General features: G+C 50.0%; 1 protein-coding gene across 2 annotated transcripts in view; it reads left to right on the forward strand.

The window, feature by feature from the left end:
* The window catches only part of DUSP3 (dual specificity phosphatase 3), a 50,520-nt gene that overhangs the window by 16,702 nt on the left and 18,295 nt on the right, over positions 1–15,523 (forward strand). For both annotated transcript variants that reach the window (XM_014574902.2, XM_006125712.3), the window contains exon 2: positions 6,322–6,548. In XM_014574902.2, coding sequence (XP_014430388.1) covers positions 6,322–6,548 — 227 coding nt within the window. The remainder of the gene's footprint in view (positions 1–6,321; positions 6,549–15,523) is intronic.

The following is a 15,523-nucleotide window of genomic DNA, read 5'->3' on the forward strand; positions in this document are numbered from 1 at the left end:
CAGCCGGTCCTGCCCTCTTTTCCCAGAGCCCATCTCCCGGGACAGTTAATGGAAAAGGAGGAAGTGGGGTTTTCTGGGATTGTTTGAAAATTGAATTGTTTGCTTTGCAATAGGCAGAGGCCAAGCTTTGCTCTGTGATTCCACTGTGTGAACTGATAAAAACCTTAGGTGGGACTCCATGGAACTCAGTTACTGTGCAGGGAGTAGAGGCTGGTGTCTACTGTTATTCCTAGACTCATGGGCTGTGTGTGTCTACACTGGCCAGTTATTCCAGAAAATCAGCCGCTTTTCCGGAATAACTTGCCAGCTGTCTACACTGGCCGCCTGAATTTCCGGAAAAGCACTGACGATCTAATGTAAAATCATCAGTGATTTTCCGGAAAAACTATGCTGCTCCCGTTCGGGCAAAAGTCTTTTTCCGGAAAACTGTTCTGGAAAAGGGCCAGTGTAGATAGACAGCAGAGATTTCTTTTCTGCAAAAAAGCCCCGAAAGCGAAAATGACGATTGGGGCTTTTTTGCGGAAAAGCGCGTCTAGATTGGCACGGACGCTTTCCCGCAAAAAGTGCTTTTCCGGAAAAGCATCCTGCCAATCTAGATGCGCTTTTCCGAAAATGTTTTAACGGAAAACTTTTCCGTTAAAAGAATTTCCGGAAAATCAGGCCAGTGTAGACGTAGCCATGCAATTACATAATATTGGAACTGTAAGGTACCTCAAGAGGCCATCTAGTCCAGTCTCCTGCCCTCATGACAGGATCAAGCGATGTCTGGATGAGGGGTTCCCAGCCTTTGGTCTGCGGACCCCTGGTGGTCCGTGACGGTACTGCAGGGGGCCCTCAGGAAGTTTAGGAAAGGAACGGAAAAGTTCGGATTGGGCCCACTGCGGGACTGGGACTTTCCACCGGGTGATTCACACCCCGGGGCTCGTCGTTCGTGACCGGCTGCATGCATGCTGAGGGATGGGATCTTGATACCCCAGGAGGCACCATCTGTCCTCCTGCCACCAGCTGCGCTGCCATTTACGCTCCAGTCCTCTCCCTCCCCTCCCAGTTCCATAGTGGGACCAGTCCTTTCTTTTTTTTCTCCCCCAGGGTTCCGTGCCCGGCCAAGGGTGGAGTGCCTGGGCAGGGGCCACAAGAGCCCCCTTGCCGTATCCTCCGTGGATGGGCAGGGAACGGAGGAGTTGGGAGCTGAGGAAGCAATGCGGACCAAGGGACATGCTGGCCTCTGCTTCCCGTTGCTCCCCTTCGGGGGTCTGTAAAATGTTAACTGATTGAAAAAGGGGTCTGTATGTGCAAAAACTGATCTAGATAATCCCTGGCAGATGTCTAGCCAACCTGCTCTTAAATATCTCCAGTGATGGTGTGACGTAGTGGGGGTACTTGCTGGGCTGTGGTGACCCCTGCTGTCTGGAGCAAGACCCAGCAGGGAAAGCCTCACTAGGCAGAGGTAATGCCAAACTTGTTGAACCAGTGGCCAGACACCCCCCATGGAGAGGAACAAAGGAAGGTGGAATGCTGCCCTGGCTGGGGGGCAGGGCTGGAAGAGGGTTAGTTAGTTCCTGGCTGGAAGGCAGGGAATAAGGAGCTGGGGAGGGGGCTGGGACTCCCCTATCTCAAGGGGGGGCACTGAGGCCTCTTAGCCCAAGTTCCTGTAACCAGATTACATCTGTGCTGCGCTGTGCTGGAGGAGCAATAAACCACCCTCAATTCCACTGGCTGGTGCAGTCTGTTTGTGCCATTTTGGGGTGCAGGAGACAGGGAACCCCCAACGCGCGTCACAGATGGACATTCCACAACCTCCCTAACTAATTTATTAATTACTTAGTCTAGGGGTGGGGAACCTCAGGCTCCCAGCTGGCCTGGCTCCGGCCCATGGGGCTCAAGGCTTCCCTCCAGCATTGGGGAGCTTGCATTGGCACTCCAGCCCCTGCACCGTGGGTCTGGAGCACACAAAATCTACGAGCCTGCGCCCCTAGACTCAGGTGTACCAGGACAATTGTGAAAGTTGGTTTTTGTTTTTTGCTTCTCTCTTGTGTACGGCCCCCAACTGATTTTTCTGTGGGTCAGCGGCCCCTGACCCCTAAAAGCTCCCCTACCCCTTAGTCTGTCATTTCCAGACCCCAGAGTTCCTGCTGTCCTTAAAACTCTTGTTCCTTCAGCACCCGAAGAACTTCCCTCAGTATCAGGTAGGAGATGAAAGGACCAGGCCTGTGAACATTTTTCCCTTTGCCCTTTGTTTTCGTAGCATTTACTGCTCTGTTCCAAGTAGAATTCCCTTGGCATTGATGTACATCCCTTGGCGCAGCTGTTATCCTGCCAGACAGAAAAATTAGCCAGCTTTGGGTTTGGTTAATAGACGAAAGTCTTTAAAATGACTTGGCCCGTTGCCGTGATTATTGGGCACACATGGCGTAGCAGGCAGAAAAATTTGCTCACAGATGAGGACTCAACTGCAGTGTGCGCTCACTGGAAAGGGGAAGAGTAGCAGGGGAAAAGAGGAAGATTTAGATGGACAACGTCTAGCATTTTATTACCTGGTGACTGAGCAAATTTCTGGGGAACCTCAATGTCCAGAGCGTGGGTTCAGTTTGGATGCAACCTGCGAATTCCGATGTTATGTATCTACTGAGATTTCTAATAAAAAGGCGTCCGTCCAAAAGCTGTGCCAGCCCTTAGAAACCCATCCAAAAAGAGATGTGTTTGCTTATCTAAAGTTCACCCCTATTCCTACCTCTCGAGTCTGCCAAATGAGGCTGGAGCTCTTGAGGGAAGCTGATTTCCCATCCAAATTGTGCTTCCCAGCTGGAAACATGGGGAAAGCTGATTTTTTTCACTGTAGGTCAGCTGTTTTGGTTCCAGTCTTGGGTGGGACTTGGGAAAACAAATGCAGAAAAATGGGGCAGCTGCATAAGGGAGGCCTGGGAAAGGTTTAAACCCCTGAATATGTGGTTTGATTTTCCAAAAGCAGGGGAAGATTTTGGGCTTATTTAGTCAGCAGAAGAGAAGAGTGAGGGGGGATTTGATAGCAGCCTTCAGCTACCTGAGGGGAAGTTCCAAAGAGAATGGAGAGAGGCTGTTTTCAGTAGTGATGGATGGCAGAACAAGGATCAAAGGTCTTAAGTAACGGTGGGGGAGGTCTAGTTTGAATATTAGGAAAAACTATCTCACTAGGAGAGTGGTGAAGTACTGGGATGGGTTCCCTAGGGAGGGGGTGGACTCTCCATCCCTAGAGGTTTTTAAGTCTCGGCTTGACAAAGCCCTGGCTGGGGTGATTGAGTTGGGGTTGGTCCTGCTTTGGGCAGGAGGTTGGACTCGATGACTCCAGTCCTAGGATTCTATGATTCTAAGATTTGGGGTGGAGGGTGCTGGCGGTTTCTGATTCCCTCTTGTGACGGCGCGTTGGGGTTTCCCGTCTCCTGCACCCCTGTAGTGGCACAAACAGACTCCACCAGCTGGCAGAATAGAGGGAGTTTATTGCTTCTCCAGGATACAGCCCAGCACCGATGTAACCCGGTTACAGGGCTAGGCCTGTGATGCCTCAGCCCCCCTTGAGATGGGGGAGACTGGGCCCCTAAATCCCAGCCCCCTTGCTCAGGCTGCTTCCTCCATGATTCCAGACAGAAACTGCCCCACTTCCAGCCCTGCCCCCCAGACAGCGGTTGGTCTCCGCCTTCCTCCCTTTGTCTCTGTCCCTGGGAGGCGATCTGTCGGACAGGTTGTGAGACCCTTCCTTGGTGACTCATCCGCTGTCCTGTTGGACCGTGTTACAAATAGCCGCCAATGGAGGACACCCACTGCCCAAGCCCAGCAACCAGCAAGGCACCCCCATACCACACTGGGTTATAGAGCAGACCGCACGCCCTCCCACATCACACCTCTGCACTGCTTTGCCAATCCCAGTTCCAGAGCAGAGAGCAGAGCATTGTCGTGATAGCGTCATGGTCGTGTTGCTATGAAGAGGGGCCTTTGCTCTTTGTACCAACTGGAGGGATTTTATAGGTCATGTGTCTTCATTCCCTCATGTAATACTTGGTGATAATTAAGCCTGGAGACCGGGAACGCATGTACCATCATGCCCAGGGCTGTGCCTGACAGGAGGACAGTTTTCTGGCCAGTCCCAGATGGAAATGTTTTTCCAGGCTTGTTTTGGTTTTGTGTGTGTGTGTTGCGGGAGATGTGTGTGTGTGAGGGGGAGTTGGTATCTGGTAGAACAGAGGAGTCCGAAAGGACGTGCCAAGCTCTGGACTGACTTCTACAGCCTGTGAACAATGAGGTCAATACTTCAGAATGTTTCCATTTTCCTAAAACAATAGGCTCCCTTTTACTCGGGTTCGTCTTTAGCCAGCTGCGGGTTTCAGCTGAGACTGAGAGCAGGGGGCTGGCTCTGCAAGATTGGTACTTCGGCACATCTCAGACGCATCATAGCTCTGGAAGCCCTTGCTGGGGTCCTTCTGGGCAGGGGGCTGTGGGTGTGAGGGGTGGAGGAGTCAGGGCATGGGTTTGGGGATGTGGGGAGCATATTGGATCACAAACTACATATTAGTCACTTCAGGGGGTAGCCAAGTTAGTCTGTACAGGATAATCTTAAAAACAACAAAAGGTCTGCTAGCACTTTATAGACTAACAAAACATGTAGATGGGATCATGATTTTTCGTGGGCTGTGTCCATGAAAGCTCATGAGCCCATCTACATGTTTTGTTAGTTTATAAAGTGCTACCAGACCTTTGGTTGTAAATATTAGTCATCAGTGTTGCAAAAAAAAAAAAAAAGAAGAAGAAGAAGAAGAACATCATTCTGAGGCGTATTAGCCACGAGACATAATTCTTCCTCTCTCTACTCTGTGCTGATGTGCTGTATTGTGTCCAGTTCTGGGCATCACAACTCAGGCAAGATGTGGACAAATTAGAGAGTCCAGAGGGGAAGCAACAAAAATGATTAAAAGTCTAGAAAACATGACTTGTGTGGGAATATTGAAAAAAAAATGGGTTTGTTGACTCTGGAGAAGAAAAGGCTAAGGGAGGACATGATTTTGGGTTTCAAACACACAAAAGGTTGTTATAAAGAGGAGGGAGAAAAATAGTTCTCCTTAACCCGTGAGGATAGGACAAGAAGCAATGGGCTTAAATTGCAGCAAAGGTGATTTAGGATGGGCATTAGGGAAAGCGTTCTAACTCTTAAGAGTCGTTAAGCACTGGGACAAAATTACCAAGGGCAGCTTTAGAATCTCCATGATTGGAGATTTTTACGAACAAGTTAGATGTGCATCTCTTGGGGGCAGTCTAGGTAATACTTAGTCCTACCTCAGTGCAGGGGACTGAACTAAATGACCTTTTCAGTCCTGCATTTCTGTGAGCAGCAGGGAGCGTTGTTATAGCCAGAGCCCTACCGAATTCATGGTCCGTTTTGGTAAATTTCATGGTTGTAGGATTTTTTAAATGGTAATTATTCGTAGGTTAGCTATTTAAATCTTAAATTGTATAATGGTGTAATTGTAGGGGTCCTAACCCAAAAAAGAATTGTGGAAGTGGTCTCCAGGTTATTATTGGGGGGGGGGAAGCAGTACTGTTACTCTTACTTCTGCACTGTTGCTGGCAATGGAGCTGGGCAGCCAGAAAGAGGTGGCTGCTGGCCAGAAGCCCAGCTCTGAAAGCAGAGTCGCTGCCAGCAGCAGCACAGAAGACAGGATGACACAGTATGGTATTGCCACCCTTACTTCTGCACTGCTGCTGGTGGCGGTGCTGCCTTCTGAGTGGGGGGCTAAGAGCAGCAGCTGCTGGCCAGTAGCCCAGCTCTGAAGGAAGAGCCCTTGCCAGCAGCAGTGCAGAAGGAAGGCTGCATGGTATAGTATTGCCATTCATATTTCTACACTGCTTCCTGTAGTACTGGGGGCTTGGTCAGCAGCTGCCACTTTCCAGCCACCCAGCTCTGAAGGCAGCAGCACAGAAGTAAGGGTGGCATGGTATGGTATTGCCACCATTAGTTCTGCACTGCTGCTGGCAGGAAGATGCCTGGCCAACAATCGCTTTCCCGTTGCCCAGCTAAAATAACCTTGCAGCCTCCCTACCGCTCTCTTTTGGGCCAGATCCCTAATTTGCGAAATGCTGGTCTCTCCCATTAAATCTGGAGTGTATAGGGTAAAACCAACAGAATTCACAGGGGGAGACCAGATTTCATGGTCTATGACATGTTCTTCATAACTGTGAATTTGGTAGAATCCAATTTATAGATTCTGAGGGCACCGGAAAATGTTGAGTATTTGGCCTCGGAGGATGCGATTTGCTAAGTCCCTGTTGTCTTCTTGATACATTTTTGCTTTCCAGATTCATAGCCAAGAATATCATGAGGTTACAGCGCCTGGGCATAACCCATATCCTGAATGCAGCCGAAGGAAAATCCTTCATGCACGTGAACACCAATGCAGAGTTCTACGAAGGCACCGGCATCACCTACCACGGCATTAAAGCGAACGACACCCAAGAATTTAACCTTAGCCGCTATTTTGAGGAGGCAGCTGATTTTATTGACAGCGCGCTGTCCCAGAAGGATGGTAAGACATCTCCAAGAATCTCTCTCTGCCTTGTTTTCTAGCCAGTCGATGAATTTACTGGCCATTTGTTCTGTTGTTTGACATATTCCTATTTTTCTTTCCTCGGTTTTCCAGTGGAACAGAAACCCTGGCCCTGAGATCAGGACTTAGGTTTCTTGATGATGTGTTTAGGGCAGGTGAATAAACAGTGAAGAATTTGCTTTTCAACTAACTGCCCCCTCCCCATGTATGAAATAATGGAAAACGGCCGCAGCTGTGGGGTTTATTGGGGAAGAGTAAAACCGCTGGGGCATCTTGGCAATGAAAGAGTAAAGGAACATAATACTGGAAATGCTGTGCGAGGAAGAAAGGCGTTAGTATTTTCTGGACGTATTAGTGGATCAGAGTGGAAAATCTGGGAAGTACAGTAATGCAGAATCCCAGCATGATTCAAAACAGTAAAACCATAAACCAAAGTCAGGATGGACATTGCAAATGCAATGTGCAAACCACAAGCTAATTTTGGAGCTACAGATTAAATGCAACTAACACGTGGAAGGATGGGTAATTTCTTAGCATAGGGCAGATTGTGGGCCCAGTTTGGAGCAGCTGATGCTTTGGAATGGGCCACCGATTTTTTTTATTTACTTACTATCATGGTTATTATTTTTGTATTGTTTCCGGAGTCTGGACATTGGATATATCTGGTCCTAGAAATCTGGATAAAAAATAATCGATTACCCCAGCATCGGGCATTGGGTTCCTATGTATTTTTGAAAATCCCACTAGCCATCTAAATGCCTAAATCCTTCTATTTCTTTCTTCCTCTAGGCAGCGGGGTAATGGGTGTATTATTTTTTACATGATGTAAATCAGTGATGCTCAACCTTTTTTAATTTACGACCCCCAGTGGAAAAAAACCAAAAAACCACACCCCATGCTGGCCCCTTTAATTTCGAGCGTGGTCTGCTCCCTGCCACTCCTCTTGCCCCCACTGCGCATACGCGCACACCAAGCTGGGAAAACAAAATGGCAGCCAGCCCAGCATTGCGACCCCCCCCCCCAGGAGGACAGCCACCCCTGATGTAAATGACTGAGGGAATTCTCTGATCTTCTGACATTAGGCAAGGTTTCACACAAAGGCAACTAAAATCAGTTAAATTGCGATCTGTACGTTCCCCTCTGTCCCCAGCCAGTCCATTCTGAGCCTCTGTTCCTTGGTATACAGCCCTATTTGCACAAGGCTCAAAGGGAATATCCTTTTTTTTTTTTAAAGGATTTGTCTTTAAATACATGGCCCCTACTCTTTGTGAGTGACTAAACCTCATTCGCTTAGTGGTAAGAAGCTCACTTAGGGCATGTCTACACTAGGAAACTATTTTGAAATAACAAAATTCGACTTAATTCCCGATTTTACAAAATCGAAATAGCGTGTCCCAACTACGGGAAGCCTCAAAATTAGTCTGAGGCAGGCTCTGTTAATTTAAACGCGCTACCTTGACTTAACGCCCCGGGATGCACTCTGGGGAGTAATTACTTCGAATGTCTCTGGGGAGTAGTTATTTCAAAATAGTGGCACCGGGGCGCCTATGTCCACTCTACTGCTATTTCAAAATAATGACAGGTGGAAACTCTCTTAATGGGGATTCTCTGGTCCGGCAAATCATAGAATCATAGAATACTAGGACTGGAAGGGACCTCGAGAGGTCATTGAGTCCAGTCCCCTGCCCTCATGGCAGGACCAAATACTGTCTAGACCATCCCTGATAGACATTTATCTAACCTACTCTTAAATATCTCCACAGACGGAGATTCCACAACCTCCCTGGACAATTTATTCCGGTGTTTGACCACCCTGACAGTTAGGAACTTTTTCCTAATGTCCAACATAAACCTCCCTTGCTGCAGTTTAAGCCCATTGCTTCTTGTTCTATCCCCAGAGGCCAAGATGAACAAGTTTTCTCCCTCCTCCTTATGACACCCTTTTAGATATCTGAAAATGCTATCATGTCCCCCCTCAGTCTTCTCTTTTCTAAACTAAACAAACCTAATTCCTTCAGCCTTCCCTCATAGCTCATGTTCTCTAGACCTTTAATCATTCTCATTGCTCTTCTCTGGACCCTCTCCAATTTCTCCACATCTTTCTTGAAATGCGGTGCCCAGAACTGAACACAATACTCCAATTGAGGCCTAACCAGCGCAGAGTAGAGCGGAAGAATGACTTCTTGTGTCTTGCTCACAACACACCTGTTAATGCATCCCAGAATCATGTTTGCTTTCTTTGCAACAGCATCACACTGCTGACTCATATTCAACTTGTGGTCCACTATAACTCCTAGATCTCTTTCTGCCGTACTCCTTCCCAGACAGTCGCTTCCCATTCTGTATGTGTGAAACTGATTGTTCCTTCCTAAGTGGAGCACTTTGCATTTGTCTTTATTAAACTTTATCCTATTTACCTCAGACCATTTCTCCAATTTGTCCAGGTCATTTTGAATTATGACCCTGTCCTCCAGATTAGTCACAACCCCTCCCAGGTTGGTATCATCTGCAGACTTAATAAGCGTACTTTCTATACCAATATCTAAATCGTTGATGAAGATATTGAACAGAGCCGGTCCCAAAACAGACCTCTGCGGAACCCCACTTGTTATGCCTTTGCAGCAGGATTGTGAACCATTAATAACTACTCTCTGAATACGGTTATCCAGCCAGTTATGCTGGATCCATGGTACGGATGTGGCAGGACCGGAGAGTCCCGGTGGAGGGCCAGTGGCAAGGATCCCTGCGGGGCTGGCAAGGCAGTGGGCTGCCTGCAGCGAGTTGACTGTGGAGCCGTCCAGCGCATGGCAGCAGGTCTGCCCAACGGGGTTGGGAGACACGTGTGTGGCTGCTTGGTGGGATCCGTGGCTGCCCGGTGAGACCAGGAACCCCGGCACGGCACACACGGCTGTTGTGCGGGTCCCAGAGCCAGGGCAGCAATGGCAGCCTACCGGGTTAGCAGAGCAGTGGGCCACTAGAAGGTCAGGAGCCGGCCGGGAGGCCAGCAGGCCAGGTAGGGAAGGGGGCAGCAGCAAGGGGTCCAGAAATGACCTCCCTTGGTCCTGCAAAATCTCTCATCCGGGATGTGTCAGGTTCCGAGGGTGCCAGTCTAGGGAGGTGTCCAACCCGTGTTTCGAAATTAGTATCATTCCTCGAGAAAAGCAGGAGTACAGATTTCAAAATAACCAGCCCGTTAATCTGAAATAACGGGCGTGGTCATGTGGACGCTTCGCTTATAAATTTGACCTAAGGGGGGTTATTTCGAAAGAACGCCTTACTGTAGACCAGGGCTCACCTATTTCTTTCTTCCTCTTGGTAGCAGGGATAATGGGTGTATATTCTACATGATGTAAATCAGTGGTGCTCAACCTTTTTTAATTTGCGACTCCCAGGGAGTTTGGTTGAGCAAAAAAAAAAAAAACCCCACACTGGCTGAACATTTTGTTGCACCCCCTTTAATTTCAAGCGCCGGTCCGCTCCTATGCCACTCCCCTTACCCCCACTGCGCATACGTCGCACGCCATGCTGGGAAAACAAAATGGCGGCCAGCCTGGCGCTGCGACCCCCCCAGGAAGACAGCCACCCCGATGTAAATGACTGTGAGGGAATTCTCTGGTCTCCTGATATTAGGCAAGGCTTCACACAAAGGCAACTAAAATCAATTAAATTGCGATCTGTACATTTTCACCCCCCCCCCGTCCATTCTGAGCCTCTGTTTCCTTGGTCAACGGCCCTATTTGCACAGGGCTCAGAGGGAATATCCTTTTTTTTTTTAAACCCCCTCTGTTCTTTCCAGAAGCAAAGAATTCAGGAAATAAGATAATACCCCCAGCCCGGCACATCAGCGGTCATCCTTGCCCCCCCCCTTGCCCTCAGGAATTTGGGTTTCAAACATGTTTTCCCAAGCCGTTCTTGGACCACGCACTGTAGGATTGTACCTGCGCAACAGCGGTTTATAAACACATTCAATATATGGACAACCTCGTTAGAGACTGTTTTTGCGGCTGCTCCTCTTCCATGCAAATCATACAAAGCATCTGCTCTCCCGTTCATGGTCACTTAACATCCATGTGGCAGCTGCCTATGTGGAATACAGTAATCTCTCATTTAACACGTGCCCGCTTAACACATTTTCGCAATAGCACGATTTTTTTTAGGGAACCGTTTTTGAATCACATGACTGTGCCTGGAATAACACGATTTCCCCAGCCGGCCCGTCGCCGGCGGCTGCGCGGGGCTTCCCCCGCCTCCCTGCAAAGCGGCGGAGGGTTCACTGCTCACCGCGCCGTTTCCCAGTGACCTCCCCTCGCTGGACGCAGTGCAGGTCCCGGCAGACCCGTCACGGGCATACTCCCAACCCAATCCCCCTCCCCTCTCCTCTCCTTCCCTTTCCCAGAGCCAAACACCTCCCCTCCCTGCTGTAACCCAGTCCCCTTTCTCCCCCAACCTTATGTCCTGGTCCCAACAGACACCACCGCTTGAAACACAACCCCCACCTTTTCCATTATTTTCAATGGGAAAACTGACCCCACATAACACGTTTTCACTTAACACGATCATTTTCTGAAACATATCCATAGTGTTAAATGAGGAATTACTCAACTTCGGGAGTACCAGTGGTATGGGAGGAGAAAGTGACTCTGTGTGCTGCTTTTCTCCCCTCTGCAGAGCTGGGAGAACAGCAACAAAGTGGCGTGCTTGGCCGGAGGCTTTTCCCCGTCATTCCCATAGTGGCAGGGGGCAGAGCCTGGGAGCGGCAGGCCTCCAAGTAAGCACCCCACACCCATCCCCCTATGCTCTCCATCAAAAACTGTTTCCCAGGGTGTGTCCGATTAAAGAGGTTCCAGTGCATTTTGCTGACTTTAGTGTTTGTTTTGGGGGAAAAAATACCCCACACCCTCATTCTGCCATGTTCAATGCTTTTCACTTACTCTCTTTCCCCCTGCAAATTCTGTTCCCTGACCCGCAGCTAGAAATGAGGAGTCATGCTAGGATTTTCCCAGACGGTTCCTTTCTCACAGATGCATTAATACTTTCCTATATTGAACAGCATTTGCTCTCTGCAGCCCAGTCACCCAAAACAGGCTGGATTCATGGATCGTCCGATGTGCGCTCAGTCATCTTTAGATGCAGCCTGAATGCTCAGAAAGCAGGACAGTGGAATTCAAGACCAAAAACTGCAGCTCAAAGGCAACAGGTTTTGTGCGTGTCCGGGGAATCACTGATATTTTTGCACAAGTGACTCCTCACGGCTCCTTTCTCCTCCGGGGATGCCTTCACGTGTAGCTGAGGTGGAAACCATAGCACAGGAGCCTGAGGAGGATACACGAGAGGCAGAAATCTTGGGGACTTGAAGGTTCGGCGTGCTTTTGCATTCAGATTCTCAGCCCCCTTTTTAACAGTAATAACAAACCAACAAAATGACCCAGTCTACTCCTAGGTGAACCATGCAAGGAAGACAGGTTTGTAACTAAGGAGGAGGAGAGTGAGTGGCCATCTTGACCAGTGGGCGGGCAACCTACGGCCCGAGGGTTCTATGTGTGGCCCACAAGACATTCTGTTTACTGATTCCCACTCACAAGGTTGTCAGGTTCCACTGGTTTCTAGCCACAGAGTCCCCCCCCCCCACACCGGTATTACTAAAGAGACATGCGTAAAGCAAGGCATGTGAAGGGAGGGGCATGCTGATTGCTCACAACACTGACCGTGAGAGCCGTGTGCTCCTTCTGCATCCAACCAATGCGCTTCTATGGCTGACCGGTTGAGTCTTTGTCCATGTGACTTAGGCAGCCCCCATACTGGGCAGTGCTCACAGGCAAAGGCCTGTAGGGGTCATTCACAGCCCACAACCCAACCAATGTGCTTCTATGGTTGGATGCAGAAGGCGCCGGCCTTTGGTCGATTCAGCCAATTCCCCGGCATGCGGCCCCGCGCATGTGCGGCCCCGCCCCCGGAATCGGGCCCCACGCTCCGTAGAGCCGGCCCTGATTGGCACAGCCTACAAATTCTAGGGATGCAACCACAGTTAGTAAAACTACCCCCATCTGGGAGACCATCTTGGTTACAATGATCTCGTGGCCCACTGAAATGAAGGAAGGCCCCTCATGCGGTCCACAGAGTCGCCTTGGTTGCCCACCGCGGATCTTGACTGTACATGCCGTTAGAACCCCCTGCGCATCAATGTACTCTTTTACTTTTGGGTTAAAGTGGGAGTCGACATATAGAACTGGGTGCAAATTACACGGTCTGAGATCACTATTTGATCTGAGGAAGTGGGTCTGGCCCACGAAAGCTCATCATCTAATAAACCATCTTGTTAGTCTTTAAAGTGCTACATTGTCCTGCATTTTGCTTCTGAGATTCTGTAACACAGAAGTACAGGTGGTACAGAAGGAAGGTGTAAATCACACCAATTGAGACAGCCTCTAGAAAGACATGAATTGGGACCCTCAGGAGAAGATTACAGACTTTACCAACGCCCCAATGTGAGGACGTGTAGGGGTTCCCCCAACACCGCAGCCCGGTAGCAGCAAGAACAGACTCCGCCAGCCGGTAGAATAGAGGGGGTTTATTGCTTCTCCAGGATACACCACCGCATAGACGTGATGTGTCTACAGGAGTCTGGGCCAGAATACCTCAGCCCCCTTGAGATGGGGTCCCTGGCCTCCTCGATTCCAGCCCCCCTCCTTAGATTGGTTCCTTCACGATTCCAGCCCAAGACTGACCCTTCCCCCCAACACTCACTTCCCTAGTTCCCTCGCTGCCTCAACTCGGCTGACCGGTTGAGTCTTTGTCCACGTGACTTAGGCAGCCCCCATACTGGGCAGTGCTCACAGGCAAAGGCCTGTAGGGGTCATTCACAGCCCACAACCCAAGCACAGCAACCAGCAAGGGACTGACACTACATCACAACATGTGGGTGAGTCAGTGGGAATCGCACCTCACAACGCAGGGGGGCCCCGGGTTACAGAGCAGGCAGCCCCCCCACTGCGCCACACCCAAAGCCTGTCCCAAGGGCAGGGTTAATCTTCTCCAGAGCTGAATGTGACAGTTCTCCATGTGAGTGAAAGTGCAAGAGCATCATATATATAGTAGCCCAGTGTCTGTGACTCTGTAATGCTGTAGTGTTACGTGCTGCCTCTGGGGGGGCGCTGTTGCGGGGATGCTGCATGGGGAGCGCAGCCCCCAAATGGCTGCTTGCTCCCCCGCAGCGGCCCAGCTGAGCGGCACAGAAGTCAGCCAAGCGCCACGGCGGGAGGCGAAGGGGGAGGGGCAGTGACGTGCGGTGTGACAGCAGCTCCAGGCCCCGCCCCCTGGCCGTGAACAGACCCTGGCCGGGGAGAGGGTGGGGGAACAAGGGGGACGTGGAGGTGGAGGAGAACTGGGAGGCTGCAGGATCAGTGCTGGGGTGAAGGGAAACGGTGAAGGGAAACAGTGCAGGGAGGCAGCTGGAGCTCATAGGCAGCCGCTCAGCCGGGCTGCTGTGTGGGAGCAAGCGGCGCAAACTGCTGTTTAGACTCCACGCTCCTCATGCAGGAGGAGGAGGAGAAGAGAGAATGAGAGGCAGGAGGGGGAGAAGAGAAAGAGAGATGGAGAGAGAGGCAGGAGATGGAGGAGAGCTCTGAGAGAGGGGGGAGGCAGTCGGACGAGGGGAGAGAGAGAGAGAGACAGAGCGAGAGACCGGAGGCTCAGGAGAGAAGACCGAGATAGAAAGGGAACAGGACTTAGAGAAGAGACCTGAAAATCCCATTTTATGATGGGCTAATTGGCTAGTTAATTAATGTTTGTTCAGTGCTTTGAAGGTGTAAGGCAAGTTGAGTGCCAAGTAATCCAAAAGACTCTGCAGAAGGTGTTGAAGTAGCACCTGTGTTCCTGAACAAGAAATGATAACTGGGAATTGGTGTAACAGCGCCTCAGATTAAATATGTCTGTGGAAGAGAGAGAAAGGGTGACATTTTCCCATCCTGGTTGCAAACACTATCACTGGTCAGACGATCCAAACAGTTGATAAAAGCTGTCTCAGGTTTGAATAAACCAGATTGCTGCTTGGTTAAAAAACAAACAAACAAAAAATCAGTCCCCAAGCCAGGTTTTTAGCTCTGGGAACTCTCACTTCAGATGGCTTATCTGATTCTGAGATGTGCCACACCAAATTATTTTAAACATTTTCCAGTGGAAGCCCTGGTATGATGACTTAGATGTAGGTGATGGCATGGAGAAGGATGCTTATTGGGTTTGCAGATGATACCAAGCTGAGAGGGGATGCAAGTGCTTTGGAGGAAAGGGTCAAAATTCAAAGTGATCTGGACAAACTAGAGAAATGGTCTGAGGTCAATAGGATGACGTTTAATAAGGACAAATACAGAGTGCTCCACTTAGGAAGGAAAAATCCATTTCACACGTACGGAATGGGAAGAGACTGCCTAGGAAGGAGTACTGAAAGGGATTAGTGCCTAGCCGGAGAGGGGCGGGGGGGTGAGAGACTTCATGCACTCTCCCACCCCCAGAGCCCAATTGGCCTGGGAGTGGGGGCATACATGAAGTCTCCTCCCCCTTCCAGAGGGGCGTGGTGCCGAGAGGGAACCGCCCCTTCCGCCTGAGGCCCCGCCTTTTCTGGGGGCGGAGCCGGCCTGCAACCACAACCAAAATTCTTGAAGTGGTCCCCTGCAAAAATGATTGCCCACCCCAGAGTTAGGAAGTCCTTAGTCCTGGCGGGACACTGCAACTGCTGCATTGGGAGCAATTGCAGAATTCCCCCAGGACTAAGTCCTGCAGGCTGCTAACCTGATTCCAGACCGAATGATTGAAAGGAGTCCCATTCCTCTCTCTTTGGCGACAAATACGGTATTTTCTGCTTTCAGTAGGAAGGTGGACGATGTACAATTGCTTTGCAGTCGGGATGATAAACCTCATGTTTAACGGGTTAACCAATTAAAGGGGGAGTGGGCAGGCTG

This window comes from Pelodiscus sinensis, chromosome 29 (genome assembly GCF_049634645.1).
Source record: "Pelodiscus sinensis isolate JC-2024 chromosome 29, ASM4963464v1, whole genome shotgun sequence".
NCBI classification, from domain to species: domain Eukaryota; kingdom Metazoa; phylum Chordata; order Testudines; family Trionychidae; genus Pelodiscus; species Pelodiscus sinensis.